Here is a 17,069-nt window from a genome sequence, read left to right as displayed (position 1 = left end):
CTTTGTGAGGAAAGATGTAATTTATAAGCGTTATTTTAACATTGCAAGTATAGGGCGTTCCGGAGCCCCTTAAAGCAGTAGGAGCAGCATGCCAGCCAGTGACAGTGTAGGTCTCAAATGGAGAATTTCAGCAGATTTTTAAATTATTTGAATTTCATTTCCTTTTTTTAAAAATGTTAACTTGCATGAAGGAAAAAACATGTTATGAGCATAAAATGACATAAATAGCTATTAAAGACAATTTCCAGAAAACAGTCAAACAACCAACTACTTTGAGCAAGTTGCTGCTCTATTAACTCCATCTCAAAATTCTTTCTTGACACTGAAAGCAGTCTATAAAACAACTTATCCACAAAGTCAAGCTATTAATACAGGTTCCAACTCACCAGTATCCTGATACACCAGCAAGCTCTCTTCTTGTGCTACACTTCGTTCTCCTTCAGCTGCATTTTCCCCTACAATCTGGTCCATTAGCAGGTCAAGCCTCCCACGAAGCCTGCTAAGAGGCGCAAGAACATTTAGGCGTGCTTCCACAAGACCCAATACAGGTGAGAGTGTATCACTTAGGTCTGGATTTGCCAAAAGCTGACTGGCATGAGCAGACACCACTGCTTTTAACCATTTTGCTGCCAACTGGCTCCTGTTTATGCAAAAATGAATCACAATATGGTAATTAATCATTGCTGACAGTATTCCATACTGGTATGTGCTACTTATGTTATGCTCCACAAAATATTGAATAAATCTGTATCATGAATACAAATTTACATTAAAAAAAAGGAATTTATACAGAAATTTTAACAACCTTTTGAAACTAAACACAGTAATGCCTGTTAACTAGTTGGTGGTTCCCTAAACAGTAAAATCTACGATTCAGATATTTTTTCCTCGGTTTCCAGATGAAAAATTAACAAATGGAACTTTAGAAAGCTTCATTGCTTCTTATTCGCCTAGGCGACCCATACAAAAACCGAACAGATCACCCGAACAATGTTGTAACCAACATTTTTTGACAAAAATGAGTTATAGTTTAAATAACGTAGCAGCTTACGGCCTGCACCTGCTGGTTAAATTGTTTCCATCTCATTATTTTTGCTACCACTGTGAAGTCCCAAATTCTTTGTTGTTGCAAACAGCATTAAGTGAAGGCATCACAAGTGACACATTGAATGTTGTAACAAATGGTGTGGAAAGAAACTTCTATACAGGAAGAAACGTCTATACAGGAAGTAAACAAATTAACACTTGTGAGTGGGAGGACAATGAACTCTAGGCACTGTCTGATGGCAGATGACCTTGTTTACTGAGGAGGAATGGTCCTGTTCTTGAAAAACTCCCAACTAACAGGATAAGTGGAATAACATTGGAACTGAAGCTCTTAATGAGAAGAAAGAAAAGTTTCTCATAACTCGTGTATAAAAAGTTGTATATGTTAAATACTTGCAAGGTTCTAGAACATAAGTGTAAAATTTAGTTGAAACTGCAATGTTTTGAACATAATTTGTATTTTCCATATGACTTATTCACATGTAAACCTAAATACTGAACTTTTGTGGTAGATGTTAAAAATATTAGGAATGGAGTTTGTTTTTTTCCAGGAAATTATTCGCCACTGTGAGTTTTCATGTGGAGATTTCTCATCAAATAACAACAAGCAACTATCAGAGATTTCAAACACCAGATAATAAGCAGACAATGTTTGGCTTCTCAACGAGCAGAGATGGTTAATGTGACAAGATGAAAAACAGGAGACCTTGGTTCATTTATACACATATTAATTGTCTTTAGACACTGGTAATGAACGCATTTGTCAAGTGACACTATGTAGTGTTTTGCATAATACACCTTGCACAGTGCATATTTTGATCAACAAATTAAAGAGAAAATCATCCCTCAAAGACAAAAGAGGAAAGCATTCCAACAAACCTCACAGAATCCCAGATCATGACGTACTTATGAGGAAACACACTGAATTGTTCCCACAGCAACACAGCCGCCACTTAGGCATGAAAGTATTTTAAGTTCAGATATGAATGCATGCAAAATGTATGTCCTTTGCAAGAAACACCTTGAACTAAATATCAACAAAGATACATACAGATATATTTTCAGAGGTGGTTTTAAATTAAAATTTTGTGTTCCAAGGTCGAATGCATGTTCATATTGTGAGTAACTTTTTACACAGATGGTTAATGTATAATTAAGAAAGCTGAAATGGAAGGCACAATGCAAGTGCTGAAGCAGCATACAAAATTACTTCGTGTGTCAATCTTCAGCGAGTACTATTTTATTCACAATTTACTAATTATTCTCATTCCGCAGTATTTCATTCACGACAATACTCTTGTTACAACCTGGCAACACACAATAACACATCTTTTGTCAAATCAGCCGATGATATGCGAACTACTACAAACAGTAGTGATATCTATTATAATTTTCTATCAAATTATCTTACTGCAAATAAGCTACTCGTAAACAAAGAGGACAATGACAATGCAGCTTATGCTTAGCTATAGTCAGAACATAAATAGAACTCTATCTACACCTCCACTGGCTCTTAGCTACACGAACACAATTTTTTGGGCATAATTACTGACAAACACCTGCCAAGAAAAGAGAATCAGTACAAATTTGTATCTACTGAAAAGGGTCTCAGCCTTCCTGGAGCATGATAGCTTGAAACTAATATACTTGGGAATGATACATCCACATCTTAGGTATGGTATTGAGATATGGGGCGGGGGCACCAGCTGTACAAGACAGGCTCTTCAGACTACAAAAAAAAAAGGCAGTAAGAGTTGTAGCCAAGATAAATAGGAAAGAGTCTTGTACAGAAATCTTCTCTGTGTACATATGCAGGCAATAAAGTTTGTGAAACAAAATCCAGAATATAATGTTACAAACCGTAATGTACACAGGTACAGTACTGGGGGAAGGAACGTTTTCACAGAATTGCAAGGGGGAGGGGGATGGGGAGGGGTGGGGGTGGGGGGAGATGCTGCAGATTGTTGTCCACATACAATAGGAACCATCTTTTATTACAGACTTCCCTCTGACCTCAAGACAGCTAATGTAAACATTTTAAAGAATAAACTTGAGCATTTATTAATAGAGAAAAGCTGTTATTCAGTAGAAGATTTCAAGTTGTCTCCCTTTGTAAAACACTATATACAGCCCAAGTTTGTTTTAGTAACACAAAAATAATTTCTGATGCACACACACTATATCAATGTACGCATTTATATTTCAAGTTTTAAATCTCTCTATAAAACAGTATATATAGCATAACTTTGTTTTTTGCAACAAAAAAATGATAATTTCTGACCTTCACTATTTATATCAATGTGTGCACTAACTTATGTTAAATGAAACATTGTTACATCATCTATAAACTATGACAATGCCCAAAAACTGGTTGTTATATGGACAGCAGACAGACAAATAAATGCACCAACAAGTAAGTTCTTCTCCTGCCCTGAAATAAGAAATATCCTTCTGACCCATCCCACAGTGGTATTCCAACTCTCATCCAATCTACGCAACATCCTTTCCTGTCCCCTGCTCCCAATACCTTGCCTAGTGGTTCGTATCTCTGCAACAGACCCAAATTCAAGACCTGACCCATACATCCTCCCACCACCACCTACTCCAGTCATATCACTGACATCATCTAACTCATTTGCGAAGGCAACCATATATCTACAAATTACACACAGGCATAATTATGAACAAGCTGTCTGCGTGAATAGCCACCACCAAACTGAGGCCAACAGAGAGGTGGACCATCTAGTTGCTGAACGTGCCACCCAACACGGCCTGTGTCATCCGAGTTCTTCCCACTAAACACCAGTTTTTCTGAACTGCACAGGAGGTAACTCTTCCTACAGCATGTCATTCATTCCCATAACCTCCCTGGCTTCAACCTTCACTAGTCTGTCCTCCACATGCCTATCCTCTCCCTGCTCCCAATACAGTAAACATACGCTTTCTATCCTGCTAATACATCTGTCAGCTATTTCTTCTTCTCTATTTCTCCTCTCCTGCCTCTCCCCCCCTCCAGCACAGCCAGCCGATCCTGTCCCCATCATTTCCCTGTAAACTGGCACAAGCAGCACCAACACCTTCCCCTACCTCTGCCCTGCTATCCCTCCCCTTCACTGCTGCTTGCCACTTCCCTACACCAAACACCCCCCCCCCCCCCTCCCAAGCATATTGCTGCTCACATAATACACAGTCAGGCTCTAATGCCCGGAAACAGTAACAATAGGCGAGTGAGTTTTTCTTGTTGTTGTTGTTGTTGTTGTTGTTGTTGTTGTGAGGAAGGATCTCACTGGAAAGCTTGAATATTTCTAGCATTGGTTTTGTTGTGCCTGTCTACATTGTCAGAACTACAGACAAATGCACAAAGCTATTGACACCGAGCACTTACACATGTGGTCTTCCATGAAGAAGTGTTGCCAGCTCTTTCACTAAGGGTGCAACTGCTTGCAGTGGAAGCCTCTGCACAGTGTTGTTAATAATTTTGTCTTCATTCCTGAACAGAGCACTATGCAACATTTTCTTGTCTTTGCTGTGCAGGGCCTGTTCACAATAAGACCTGAATCAATCACCGTAATTATGTTGTTGCTAAAGGCATGAAAGTTTTTGCCTTTATCTTCAAATATTACACTCATTAATGCATTTTATTCAAACAGTTATGTAACACTCATTACTAATTTCTAAAATCAAATCCCTGCAAAAGATAGGACGAATATCTGTAGTTATGCCACAATGAGTTCATTCTTTGTAAACAAGCCCACAAACATAATATTAGGCAACAATGCTACATAATGTATATATTTAAATTAAAAAACATCCTTACTGCTGCAACGTGAATACGAAGCTGTGTGATACATCATGTCTTTGAATCTTTAAAAGTATTACTCAAGTGCAGATCATGTCCACAATCAATGGACAATTTAGTTATACTTCTAAAACTTTATACCGAATATAACATGAACTCATGGAGCAGAGCATTTAACTTCTTAACTTTGGAATTTTGTTCTGCATTCTTATAGATAATACATAATAATGAAACAGTGCTGGGCAATACCTGGACAAGCAGGTGAGCTAAGCTATCACCACGAGGAGCTGTCCTGTTTTGTTCTGGTTCTTTCAGTTGTAAGTTCTCTAGTCTCTCCTCCATTGGCACTTCAGACTGAACTCTACGGCTCCTTTTTGCTGGTGTCGTTGCAGGTGCCTGCATGTACTGAACATTTCCTTCTGTTTCTGGAATTTTCACCTAAACAAAAGACATCCTTCATCAAAGATCATAGCAAATATATCCTTTAAATTCAGGCTCTTACAGAGGAATGCTAGGCAAAGAATGATGACCATGTACAAGTTTTGAAACAAAGTATTTCAAGGCAGAACTGAGCACAATTAAATCATTCTTTGAAGCCTCTTCATAATGTCATTAATTAATTTTGTCTTCATTCCTGAAAGGAGCACTATGCAACATTTTCTTGTCTTTGTTGTGTAGGACCTGTTTACAGTAAGATCTGAATCAACATGCTACAGAGCTACAGCATGAACCAAAAACAGCCACAAAACTGCGAGGAGGCAAATGCTCATCTATACAACTTTTTCTAAAGCTCCAGCCTAATAAGACTGCTTTCCATTAGGCAAAACTCAAGTGTACGGGTGGTTTGCTCGATTTAAAAATGGCAATATGTCGATTGATGACAAACCTCGTTCCGAATGTACATCAAAATCGACGAAAATATTGAAAAATTTGATTGTGTTCATAGACAGTCAACTGACAATTGATTAACTGTCAGAGATTAGTGGGTTATCTTTGAGCACAGTTCAGGAAATTTTAACAGATGATTTGGGAATAAAAAAGGTTACTGCCAAGTTAGTTCTCGGGTTAACTGACAATCAAAAGTAACATCGAGTTGAAACAGATTGTGCTTTTAAACAACGGCTTGAAACTGACTCAGATTTTCTGTCAAATGATGATGATTGGTTTGTGGCCCACTCAACTGTGCGGTTATCAGTGTCCATACAAATTCCCAACCTGAGCTGAGCCCAATCTCGCCACTATCATGAACGATGATGGAATGACGAGGACAACACAAACACCCAGTCATCTCGAGGCCGGGAATCGAACCCGGGACCCCGGGCTCGGGAAGCCACAATGCGACCGTGAGACCTCGAGCTGTGGACTTTTGTCAAATGTCATCACCAGTGATGAGTCGTAGTGCTATGGTTATGACCCACAAACAAAGCAACAGTCAAGCCAATGGAAGACGTCATTGTCGACAATGCTGATTTGCCGTTTTGATGCCAAGAGCATATATCATTCCGAGTTTGCCATCGATCAAACCTTTTATTCGGAAGGTTTAAGAAGATTGCGCAACAGTGTTCATCAAAAAAGACCCGATCTGACAGTTTTTGTCTAAAAGTCGCGTGCTTCCACTGCCCCACACACCTTACTTGCCTCATCTGGCTCTGTGTGACTTTCTTATTTCCAAGCATGAAAGGGGCTTGAAAGGACATCGATATGACAATATTCAATAAGTCAAGGAAAAAAACTAGGGAGAAGCTGTTAGTCATTTTTAAAGATGACTACAAAAAATGTTTTGGACAGTGGAAGCACCGGTGAGACAAAGGTATTAGTTGTAATGGAGAGTATTTCGAAACAGAAAAGATCAGTTTGTAAACAATTTGAAAAAATACAGCTTTTAACTTTTCTCTCTTTTTTTTCCGCCCCTGGCAACATACATGCATGTGGTTAGTAAACCAACAGGATTATCATTTATTAAGTATGTGTTGGGGGGGAGGAGAAGATTGTCTTCAGAAAATATTTTCACTGAGGCGTATATGAAAAGTTGGAGCTTTTGTTTTGAACTTTATTAACAATATCATTTATGTCACAACAATGAACAGTCGCTGTGTCCATACAAAAAAAAAAATCATTTGTGATGCCCAACAGAGGCAAGTGAAATATTTCTGATGACTAAATGTACCAATTGCTAAAATTCTTCAAGATTTCAAAATATATGGGTGTGTCACTGCTAACATGAGAATTGTTCCAAACTAATACTGAGTGTGGGCACCTTTTTATGTCAACTACGAATTCATACTTTGCAGGAGTTCTGCAAGCAGAAATTGATTAGCAAAGAACACTAAGAACACACAATGAACATCCAGCAAGGCATCAGCGTCACATCTATTTTGACCGTTAATGATGATACAGGACAGCAGATAAAGAAGTTCAGTATCCCGTTACCATGATGGAGTGTGAGACAAAAAAAGTTTGCACGCAAATAAAGGCGAGCTACAGTGGCAATAAAGTAAATGATTGTGTTTAAGACCACTCTCAATTTCTATTACACCAACAGCAAGTTTAAATTATGCTACATAGCCAAAAAATTCTTAAGTACAGTGTAGCATAGGAGATTTTTCTTCAGGCTGCAACCTTCATTTGCAAGTCCTATAAGAAGAAGTGCAAAGATGAACAGGAAAACTGCAACTATCACACTTTGCTCAACAATCAGTGCTGCACCTTGTCGTGAAAGAAGGTTGAATTAGTGCAATAGTTATTGCAATTACATAAAGCAATCCCACTCTAGTCAAGTACTGGTGCATCATAAATAACTTATGTACGACAAGAAAAGTTGAGGGGGTATTGTTCAACTTTTATCATTTTTCTTTAATTGTGTGATACTTTGTGTGTGAAACATATGTACCTGATCTGTGCAACATTTTCATGAAATGGGTACATCCGGTTTACAAGCACAGTTAAATGTTGAAAAATCCTTATTCGGTTCAACAGGTTCCAGTTAACATCAAATCATCTTAACGCATCATTTTGTATGCTGTCAGGCAACAGGACAATTGACAGAAGGAACAATTTTTTCTTCCATAGTGAAATTTATGTGCAATATTTTGAAAACATTAATATTACACACACAAGCAAATTACAACATAGAATACATGGAAAAGTTTTGTACAGGGCACATTTTCACGATACCTTGTTGAACTGAATGTTTCCAGTTAGAAATTGTCCACAGAAACTGCAGTGACACAATGAAATTGGTTTATATTGTATACTCTAAATTCACTGATGTCATATAGGATAATACAGGGTGGGGCAAATAAAAGTGGCCTAGATGAGTGGATACAGCTGGACATGAATGTAAGCATACAGCCACAACCCGCGACTTGCACACAACGTGTACACCCGCCAAGTAATACACACCGGTTCAGAGCATAGTGCAGGTTGTGTCAGTATGAGTGCAGCAGTTCGAAGAGGACGATGGTACTCAAACTGGAGCAGCAGGTGTTCGTTGTGGAAAGTTACATGACAACAAAGTCGTGGTCAGTTGTTTGCTGAGAAATTTAATGGTGGTCAAAGTGCCAGCAAAGAGTGTCATGCAATGCTTAGTCCGAAAACGGCGGAAGGGAGGATCTGTTTTAAACAAGTCAAAAAACATTCCAAAACATGCCTACATACCATAAAATACTTCAGAGTCATATCAAATCAACTTGATCCCTATCACAAGAGACCAACATATCAAGTCAATCATGCGGACGAATAATCCATTGGACCTCACATGCAGCCTTACTAAGTGTGTGTTGTTGATCAACACCTCCTGTTTTATGAGTGGTTGTTGACTAAGGTAATAATGAATGGGTTGGACATGGATCCTTTCTTTATGTCTGATTACGGCTGGTTTCACCTGAGTGGTTATGACAACTCCCAGAATCACAGGTTCCTGGCAGCAGAAGGTTGGGGTTTGGTATGCAGTGTTTGCACGCTGCATTATTGGTCTCATCATCTTTCATCAGACACTGACTTCGGCACCTACACTGCCAACATTTTGAAACCATTTGCAGCAACATTAACGGGAAAGACCTAGTTATTTTCAACTGGATGGAGCAACTGCCCACACAGCTAGGCAAACATAGCAGCACATTTACACAATCTTCAAGTCTGCCAGAGTTGTTAGCAGAGTTCAGTCTGGTCGCGGACCTAGCTGGCCACCCGGGTCACCTGATCTGTCAGTGTAAGATTACTTTGTGCAGGGAGTGCTCAGGTCTAAGGTGTTTCACAACAGCCTCCATGGTCTTCCAGGACTGCAGCACATTTCAGCTTCATTCCACCTTGAGCAACTTGCTGACCAGGACGAAAAAGTGGCAAGAGAAGAATAACCGTCACTTTCAACATCTGCTATAGTCAGGTTAGTACTGTACTTCCTTTCCTCTGCTATGCTTCTTTGTACACTGGAATTCTGTTCTCTGTGCCACTTTTATATGTCCTACCCTGTGTTTTAGGAGAACTCTGTTCAAGCAGAAGTAATATATTTATCCTAAAAGCAAGCCATCTGTGGCACATATGATATCTTATTTGAAAGGGTGTAACATCAATGAACTTTTAGTACAACAAGACAGAGGAATAATCTTTGTGCTGTGATGACACACTATCGCTGTACACGAAAGTTTGTAGTGTTTTATGCATAAACAATTTCATCATGCTTCCACCAGAATTTAAGGCTGTTAATGATAAGCTGAACTGTTTCAAACAGATATCTAATGCTTTTCTCCTTCTATTCCAGGAATACTGCATGTCCACCTAATTGAGTCATGGGGATGCAGTACACTGCAATTTAAAAAAGGTAGGCAATTTGTATATGAGTGATCACTGGACAATAGTCATGTAAATAAAATGTAGATTTCTTTACCTGATCCAACAATTATAATTTGTTGTAGCTTTTGTTATTTCAAATGAATCATCTCACACCAATTCCAGAATAATTCCTTCTCATAGGCCACTGCTGCCCTTTCCCTCTCCTTGAATATTATTGTGTTTTGCAATATTTTATTGTTTTGGTTTATTTCTTAAGATGTTCTGAGTAACTTACGAAATGTTTCATGATCTTGTGTCCGTGTCCCTGAGCTTCAACAGAATAATAAAAAAAAAAAAAAAAAAAAAAAAATGGAAGACGACAGTGATCTTCTGACCTAAAGCCTTACTTGACAATCATCCACAAATTATGTGCTCAGTAATGAGAGTAGCTTGTCTAGTAAAAATCCTCTTCCACCAACATGAACTCAAAATTAAAATCCATGTATTTCTTACTAAGTACCACAATAAATTTCTATTTAATACTACACAGACTTATTTTTCATCAATGCAATGTCACGAAAGTGCAATGTGCTCTGAACCTCTATATGTAGTTTTAAGTCGCTCCCATTCTTCGTCCTAAATTTGACAAGCAGATGAACCTATCACAGCATGTACTGCAAGGGAACACATTACAGAATATGCACCTTTCATAGGTACCAAAATTGAATGACTGTTTCTTTTAGTTACTGGAGCTTGACTATAATTAAATCAGGGAAAAAGGTAAAATTTCTACAAATGTTGTAAGAATGCACCAGCAAAGTATGATTTATGCCAGTCAGTGAGATTACTACATACATGTAATTTCTGACACCCTTCCCTCTCCCCCATTTTGTTTGACAGTTGATATTACATAAAACATTTCACACAATCAAAGGTTTAAGGTGTAACGAAACTGTAGATGTCTCAACACCCAGGTCTTAGATTCATATACAAATCATTATTAACTCATGAAAGCTTAAACTGTTTAAATTAACCAGTTAATGAAATACATTTTCAAACTTCTTTCCTTAATGCTTGCCATCAACTGATACTAAATTGCTCACAAAAAATAGCTAGCTGGGGCCTGTAATGGAATATTCATGCTAATGATTCATAATGTGATTCATGCCATTTATTTAGAAAGCACCACCCTTCCAAGTCAGACACAGATACCCTGCATACACCATTAATCCTACTGAATACTAACTCCTCCTAGACAAGCTGTAATTTAAAATGTTACATTGTACAGTCAGTTACCCAAATTCTAAACAAACATAAATAAATGTGAACAGGAAACAATATTACAAGACACACCAAACATTCAATAGTAAAAATAAAGAAAAGTTTAAGAAAACTCCCTCAGTTTGTAACAAGAAATGAAATTCACGAAACAGTATAATGCAAACAACAATTTGTTTTAGGTATCTTTGTATATCCAAGAGAAATGTGAAAGTTCTCAAATTGGCAGACTAAGATTTTCTATAGGTAAAAGAAACAATAATTTTCAGACATTCCCATTATGTCAATATTTTTAAGTCCAAGCGAGTAGAACCTATCACTAAAACTGCAATTCTGGGACTTCCATAAGCTCTTCACAACACTCAAAAATTCATGGCCACAAATTCCTTTAGATATGACAATAAATGGCAATCAGTGGGTGTCAAATTTGGCAAATAATGCAGATGTACCAACAATTCATACTTCAAATCCTTCAATTTCTTATTACCAAAGCACTTTTTGCAGGTGGGTACACTGTCCTAATTAATGAAGATTTATTTTCCTATCCACTCCAGATCTCTTAATTATATATACACTTGGTCCATCACCAAACTCCCAGATGAGCTTCGCAGGCCAGATACAGCTCCTGCTTTATCTGGGGACATTGCACGTCAACAAAAGCTCTACTCGGCTGTTTGCCACTAAGGCTCCTGCAGCTGCCACACACCTGGGGTCGCAAGCTAGGCCAATACATGGCATGCAGGTCATGTTAAACAGCTGCAATCACAAGCAACTATTTGCGTTGGCATGATGAAATGTCCACAACACCACACCTGTATTCCTCCGCTGACTGCCACTTAGGTCACTGCTGAGTACCTCGAAGGTGAGTTACGCCCCAAGCAACCTGTGATATCAATCTGTAGTAGTCACACCACTTGACCAAGGATAGAACTGCCTACTTTCCTTCTGGATGTGCAAGGCCACTGTCGTCCATCCATTGCTTTGATTGCCAATTTGTTTCTGGCAAGAATTTGCAGATCCATGTCCCATCCACAGTAACAAATTTGTGTGCAAAATTAACTGAATTTTCTTTTAAAGTTCCAAACACTGTTGAAATTTGTTTCCACAGGTACTTTTGGTCAGCATGCAATGACAGCAGTATCTGTATTACACTAGCTTTCCTCTTGGTTAATTCTTACATTAAAATGTATACCCCATATTTCTTTTTATATGCCTATATCATCACCTACTATTACATACATTACTGATCATTCTTCATTCAACACCAAATTATATATTTCCTAAATGTCACTGTGGTTGCAGTTTTGAGATGGTGTTACACGTGGGCCACCTTCATGTTCAGTTAACATTTGAATACAGATGCCAGTTTCTAAACTGCTGAAATAGAAGGGGGCTGACTCATTATAAACCTTCAAGTTTCTATCAGCAATAATACTGACGGTGGTGACGTATTCTAGTTTATCTATTTGAACAGAACATACAACCCATCTATTAAAAAAAAATAAAGTAAAAAAGCACATCACGAAAACTATATCAAGTTTGCATTTGACTTACATGTTGCAAAAAATGTAACAACATAACAAACAGAAACATTCATTTCTATCCATGTTATCTCTGAACCACATCAAGACATTAACATCTTGAGCTCCTACACACAAGACAGTAAAAATGGGATTTGTTAATGTTCAACAAATAATAGACCCCCAATTTTGTGACTCAAAATGACCACAACTAGAAAACTACAGAAATTTGGAGTTCACACAGAGGTTCTACAGCAATCATTCTTCTTATCCATGATTCAAAAATGGAACAGTGAAGAAGGGAAACATGGTGGTACCTAAAGTAGCTTCACACATGTCAGACAGTGGCTTAAATAGAATATACGTTTATGTAGATATGATTTGTTTACACATGTACCTTCAATGATGATTCCTCCTTTGTAACAGCTGGTTGTCGAGGGTCTTTCCTAACTAGGCATAGGACCTTCTCATAACAATTTGGAACCTAGAAGAGTGCAAGTATCATTAAAACTTCCATCAAAGTGTCATAGCACATTATACCAGTTTATATCATGTTCCTTTGACTAACACTGCTATTAACTTTTTCTTCTATTTTCATTTTATTGATATTTATCATTTATTTCAAAAATACTTACTATTTTTTCAAATGTAAGGAATACCATATTTCCATGTGCAATAAGTATTGTACTTTCATCACACAAATGAGCACCAATTATTGGTATTGGTGTTACGGTTTCCTTATTTTGTCCAGTATCCGAGGCTATTTGTACAGTAACTTTTGGTTTCAGAGGTTTCTGACATTTTCTGTAAACAAAATTTACAATGTCATTCAGGATACCACAAAATGAATCACAAAATCTAAAAAATTAAGAAATTATTACCAAAAAAAGTGAAAAATCTTATACAATAATAAACAGCAATTACAATCTTTTGCGTACAAAATGACACAAATTCAATGAAAAGCCTGCTGCCTTGCAGGTGGGGGTTGGGGGGGGGGGGGGGGGAGGGGGGGGGGTGTTAAAAGGCTAAACTAGACCAATCCTGACAGGAAATCCACTCTCGCATTTGGCCTAGGATGCCAGCCAGGAAGTTTGAACACATCACTTTCAAAAGCAAAATGAGCCACCTCAGATCATTTAATTCCAGGCCAGATAATGGTAACCACCGATGACAGCAGGTATGAAGGTGTAAAGCTTAATGGTAAGAGAGGTCTCGTGATGGTGCAAAAAAACCACAAAGAAGATGCCAACCACATATAGGGAGAATAAATATAAAAACAATGACTGAAAAATGTGAAGAGTCAGTAGATCTAATGGAGAGAGGGAAGACATCAATCCTTAGGCTGGATGAAACAAAGTGGAGATGGGCTAGCAGACAGTGAGTACATCAATGGGAATATCAAACACAATGGTTCACTTAGGGAAGTAGTAGTTAATTCTGGTGCAGGTATATGCACCACATTCTGGCTCAACAAAGGATGGTATAAACAGTTACCTGGGAAATCTTTAAGATATATCACTAAGGAGAAAGTTGGGAACTTTTTGTATTGCCTTTGGTTCTGGCAGATTGCTTGTGCTTACACAGTGAACGGCTACTTCCCTGGGTGAATTATTATGTTTATGAATGATTAATGGAAAATCTCATATAAAGATGTGAAACAAATACTAACAAAGAGATAGAGGGGCTGGCCAGTACTTACCTCAGCTCAGTACAGCCCATAGATACATAAAAACAGAACAGAAAATTTTTATCCTAGCTTTCGGAACTTTGTTCCTTCGTCAGGGAGGAGAGAGGGGAAAAAAGGGGAAGAAGGGAAAGTGGATTCAGTTACTCACAACCCAGGTTATGAAGCAACAGGGGAAAGATAAACAGGGAGGGTAGCAAAGATGGAGGCATGGGTGTCAGAGGGAAGCCAAAGATATTCTACTGTTAAGTACTGCGCCAGCTTCAAACCAAAGAGGATGCATACAGAAGTAAAGATGTATATAGTATAAAGATAAACACAACTTTGTAGGATGAAAAGATGCGTGAATGGCTAAAGAGGAAAGGGAAAGAGGAGAAGACTGAAGAGTAAATGGGAGTGAGGTTGGTTAACGTAGGTTCAGTCCAGGGGGATGGAGGGATGAAAGGATGTGTTGGAGCGCAAGTTCCCATCTCTGCAGTTCTGAGGGACTGGCGTTGGGTGGGAGAAGCCAAATGGCACATACGGCGTAGCAGGTTCCTAGGTCCCTAGAATTATGCTGGGGGGCATTCTCTGCTACTGGATATTGGACATCTCCTAGGCGGACAGTTCGTCTGTGCCCGTTCATGCGCTCAGCCAATTTAGCTGTCATCATACTAATGTAAAAGGCTGTGTGGAGTGCAGGCATGTCAGCTGATAAATGACGTGTTGTTTCACATGTGGCCCTGCCTTGAATTGTGTATGTTTTAACAGTAGCGAGGCTGGAGTAGGTGGTTGTGGGGGGATGCATGGGGCAGGTTTTGCAGCAGGATTGGTTACAAGGGTAGGTACCGCTGGGTAGAGAAGGTGGTCTGGGAATATTGTAGGGTTTGACAAGGATGTTACGAAGGTTAGGGGGGCAACGAAAGGCAACTCTGGGTGGTGTGGGGAGATTTAAGAACACAATGGTAAATCTGTCAACTGAGATCTTTTGAAAAACATCAAAACTCAGGGAGAAGGAGACTTCATGGCAATGCAAACAAGTGATACATCAATAACAGAAACGAAGAATTCCCAGAAAAAAAAGACAGAGGGAATGTCACGATAGAAATGAAACGAGATGAAGTGGGACCTCGAACCTGCTTACTGGGACACTGAGTTGATCAAAAGGGTAGAAGAAGAGAAAGAAGTGTTGGGAGAAATTCCCCAAAAGTGAAGAAAGACAGCAAAAAATATGAGAAATTGTTGTTAAGAGTAGTAGATGACAAAAGATAAAACATGTCAATGGAATTCTCAGCAGGTAATCCTGAAGAAGTATTTTGATCACCTAAATAGATACCAACCAACAACAGAAATGACTACCGAATGCTACAGAAAGGAAGTTCCTATCACCTAGGCAGAGACTGGAGCAGCACTTAAGAAGCTGCTGAATAGGAAATCAACAGGAATCAATGAAGTCAATGTGAAAATGACTGAAGCAGCAGGCATCCTAGGTATACAGACTGCATAGAGTGCTCAATGCAAGAAGATACAAGAAGACTGGAAAAAGGATATTGTTATATCTTTGATCAAGAAAGGCAACTGTTAAAGGTGTTACAGTTATGGAGCAATAACACTTCTTTCACACAGCCCACAAATTCTCAAGAAGATCCCAGTGTAGAGTTTACAAACAATATTGAAGTCCAGTTAGAAGAGGAACAATACAGATTCTGGACAAAAGGATTAGCAACAGACCTATCTTCAGTGTCTGTAAGTTGATGGAGGAAAGCTGGGAGAAAAGTAAAGAACTGGTCCTAGTGTCCTTTGATATCAAGACGGTATGATGGCTTGAAAAGTAGGAAGATCTGGTAGTGCCAGAGAAACAGAAGAGTACCTGAAGGTTTGATGAGGAAGACTCAAATGCAGTATGAGCATTATATTAATTGTGAGCTATTTCTGAAAAAGTCGTTTATCCTGGTTTCAGATCAAAAGTGGAATTAATATGGTGGTGCCCTGTCACAACTGCTACTTACAAGTCATGAATGATATAACGAAAATCAAAAACTTCATGTGCAGTTTAATACCTTAGCTTTTGCTGAGGAAAATTACGTGACCTGGGAGGAAATGGAGTGGAAGTGCAACTGATGCTTGACAAATGGAAGGTCGAATGAATGGATGGGGGGGGGGGGGGGAAGAAAAAAAAAAAAGTAGGACGACGGAGAGAAGTTTTAAAAAGACTTAATGAAGAAGAAGAAGAAAGAAAAAAGAAAAAAAAGAAGAAAGAAAAAAAAGGGAGAGAAGTTTTCGAAAGACCTTTGATTTGCAGCAATGTATATGCTGCATATATTCGTATTACGAAAGTATAAATTCGAATTGCACCAAACACAGCGCGTTAGTTTCCGGAGCTTTGAAATCGAGATTGCGATGTCCTTTTGTAAGCCCATCATATCCATCGTATCTCATGACACGTGATCTCGCCAGCCAATGACAGCAGATATTCAGAGCATAGGACATATGTTATAGCCAGCCAATAGCAAGATCACTGTGACATAGTGCGAACACGCAAGGAGGAAAAGTTAACAGTGTACATTAAAATACATAATATAGCTACAAGAAAATCTAAGCTTTCACATATAATATTGGTCTCTTAAGATTAACAAGCTACAAGAGAAACCAAGCTATCACATGTAATACTGATCTCTCTCTCTCTCTCTCTCTTCTTTTTTTTTTTGTTATACTTCAACATACATCACACAAATGTGCCATTAAATTTAAAATTATGACAAATGTCTGGTCTTCTGGACTGGAATTTCTTGTAAGTGGCTGGTCCTCAAAGTGTTCAGTTTTAAAGGCTCTGTGATTTAGAAATTCATCCCACTTCCTCACAAGTAACACAATTCATCTTTCGTAAAAAGGAATTTACTTTGAAAGTAACGCTTTTAGAACTACTGTACGCAATACTATCCGGAGACTGTTAGAAAAAGGTTCGATTTAGGAGCTGCCAGAGAGCACCAGA

At 38.5% G+C, this 17,069-nt stretch overlaps 1 protein-coding gene across 1 annotated transcript in view; it reads right to left on the bottom strand.

The window, feature by feature from the left end:
* The window catches only part of LOC124798637 (WD repeat-containing protein 43), a 92,167-nt gene that overhangs the window by 16,662 nt on the left and 58,436 nt on the right, over positions 1-17,069 (bottom strand). Inside the window, exons 5-9 of the mRNA XM_047262121.1 lie at positions 13,050-13,218; positions 12,812-12,898; positions 5,096-5,284; positions 4,433-4,584; positions 387-640 (exon numbers count right to left, since the gene is read on the bottom strand). Of these exons, the coding sequence (XP_047118077.1) occupies positions 387-640; positions 4,433-4,584; positions 5,096-5,284; positions 12,812-12,898; positions 13,050-13,218 (851 nt within the window). The remainder of the gene's footprint in view (positions 1-386; positions 641-4,432; positions 4,585-5,095; positions 5,285-12,811; positions 12,899-13,049; positions 13,219-17,069) is intronic.

The sequence above is a fragment of the Schistocerca piceifrons genome, chromosome 5, assembly GCF_021461385.2.
Source record: "Schistocerca piceifrons isolate TAMUIC-IGC-003096 chromosome 5, iqSchPice1.1, whole genome shotgun sequence".
In the NCBI taxonomy this organism is placed as follows: Eukaryota; Metazoa; Arthropoda; class Insecta; order Orthoptera; family Acrididae; genus Schistocerca; species Schistocerca piceifrons.
The sequence above is the reverse complement of the archived record's forward strand: the minus strand, read 5'-3'. Positions and strand labels throughout refer to the sequence as shown.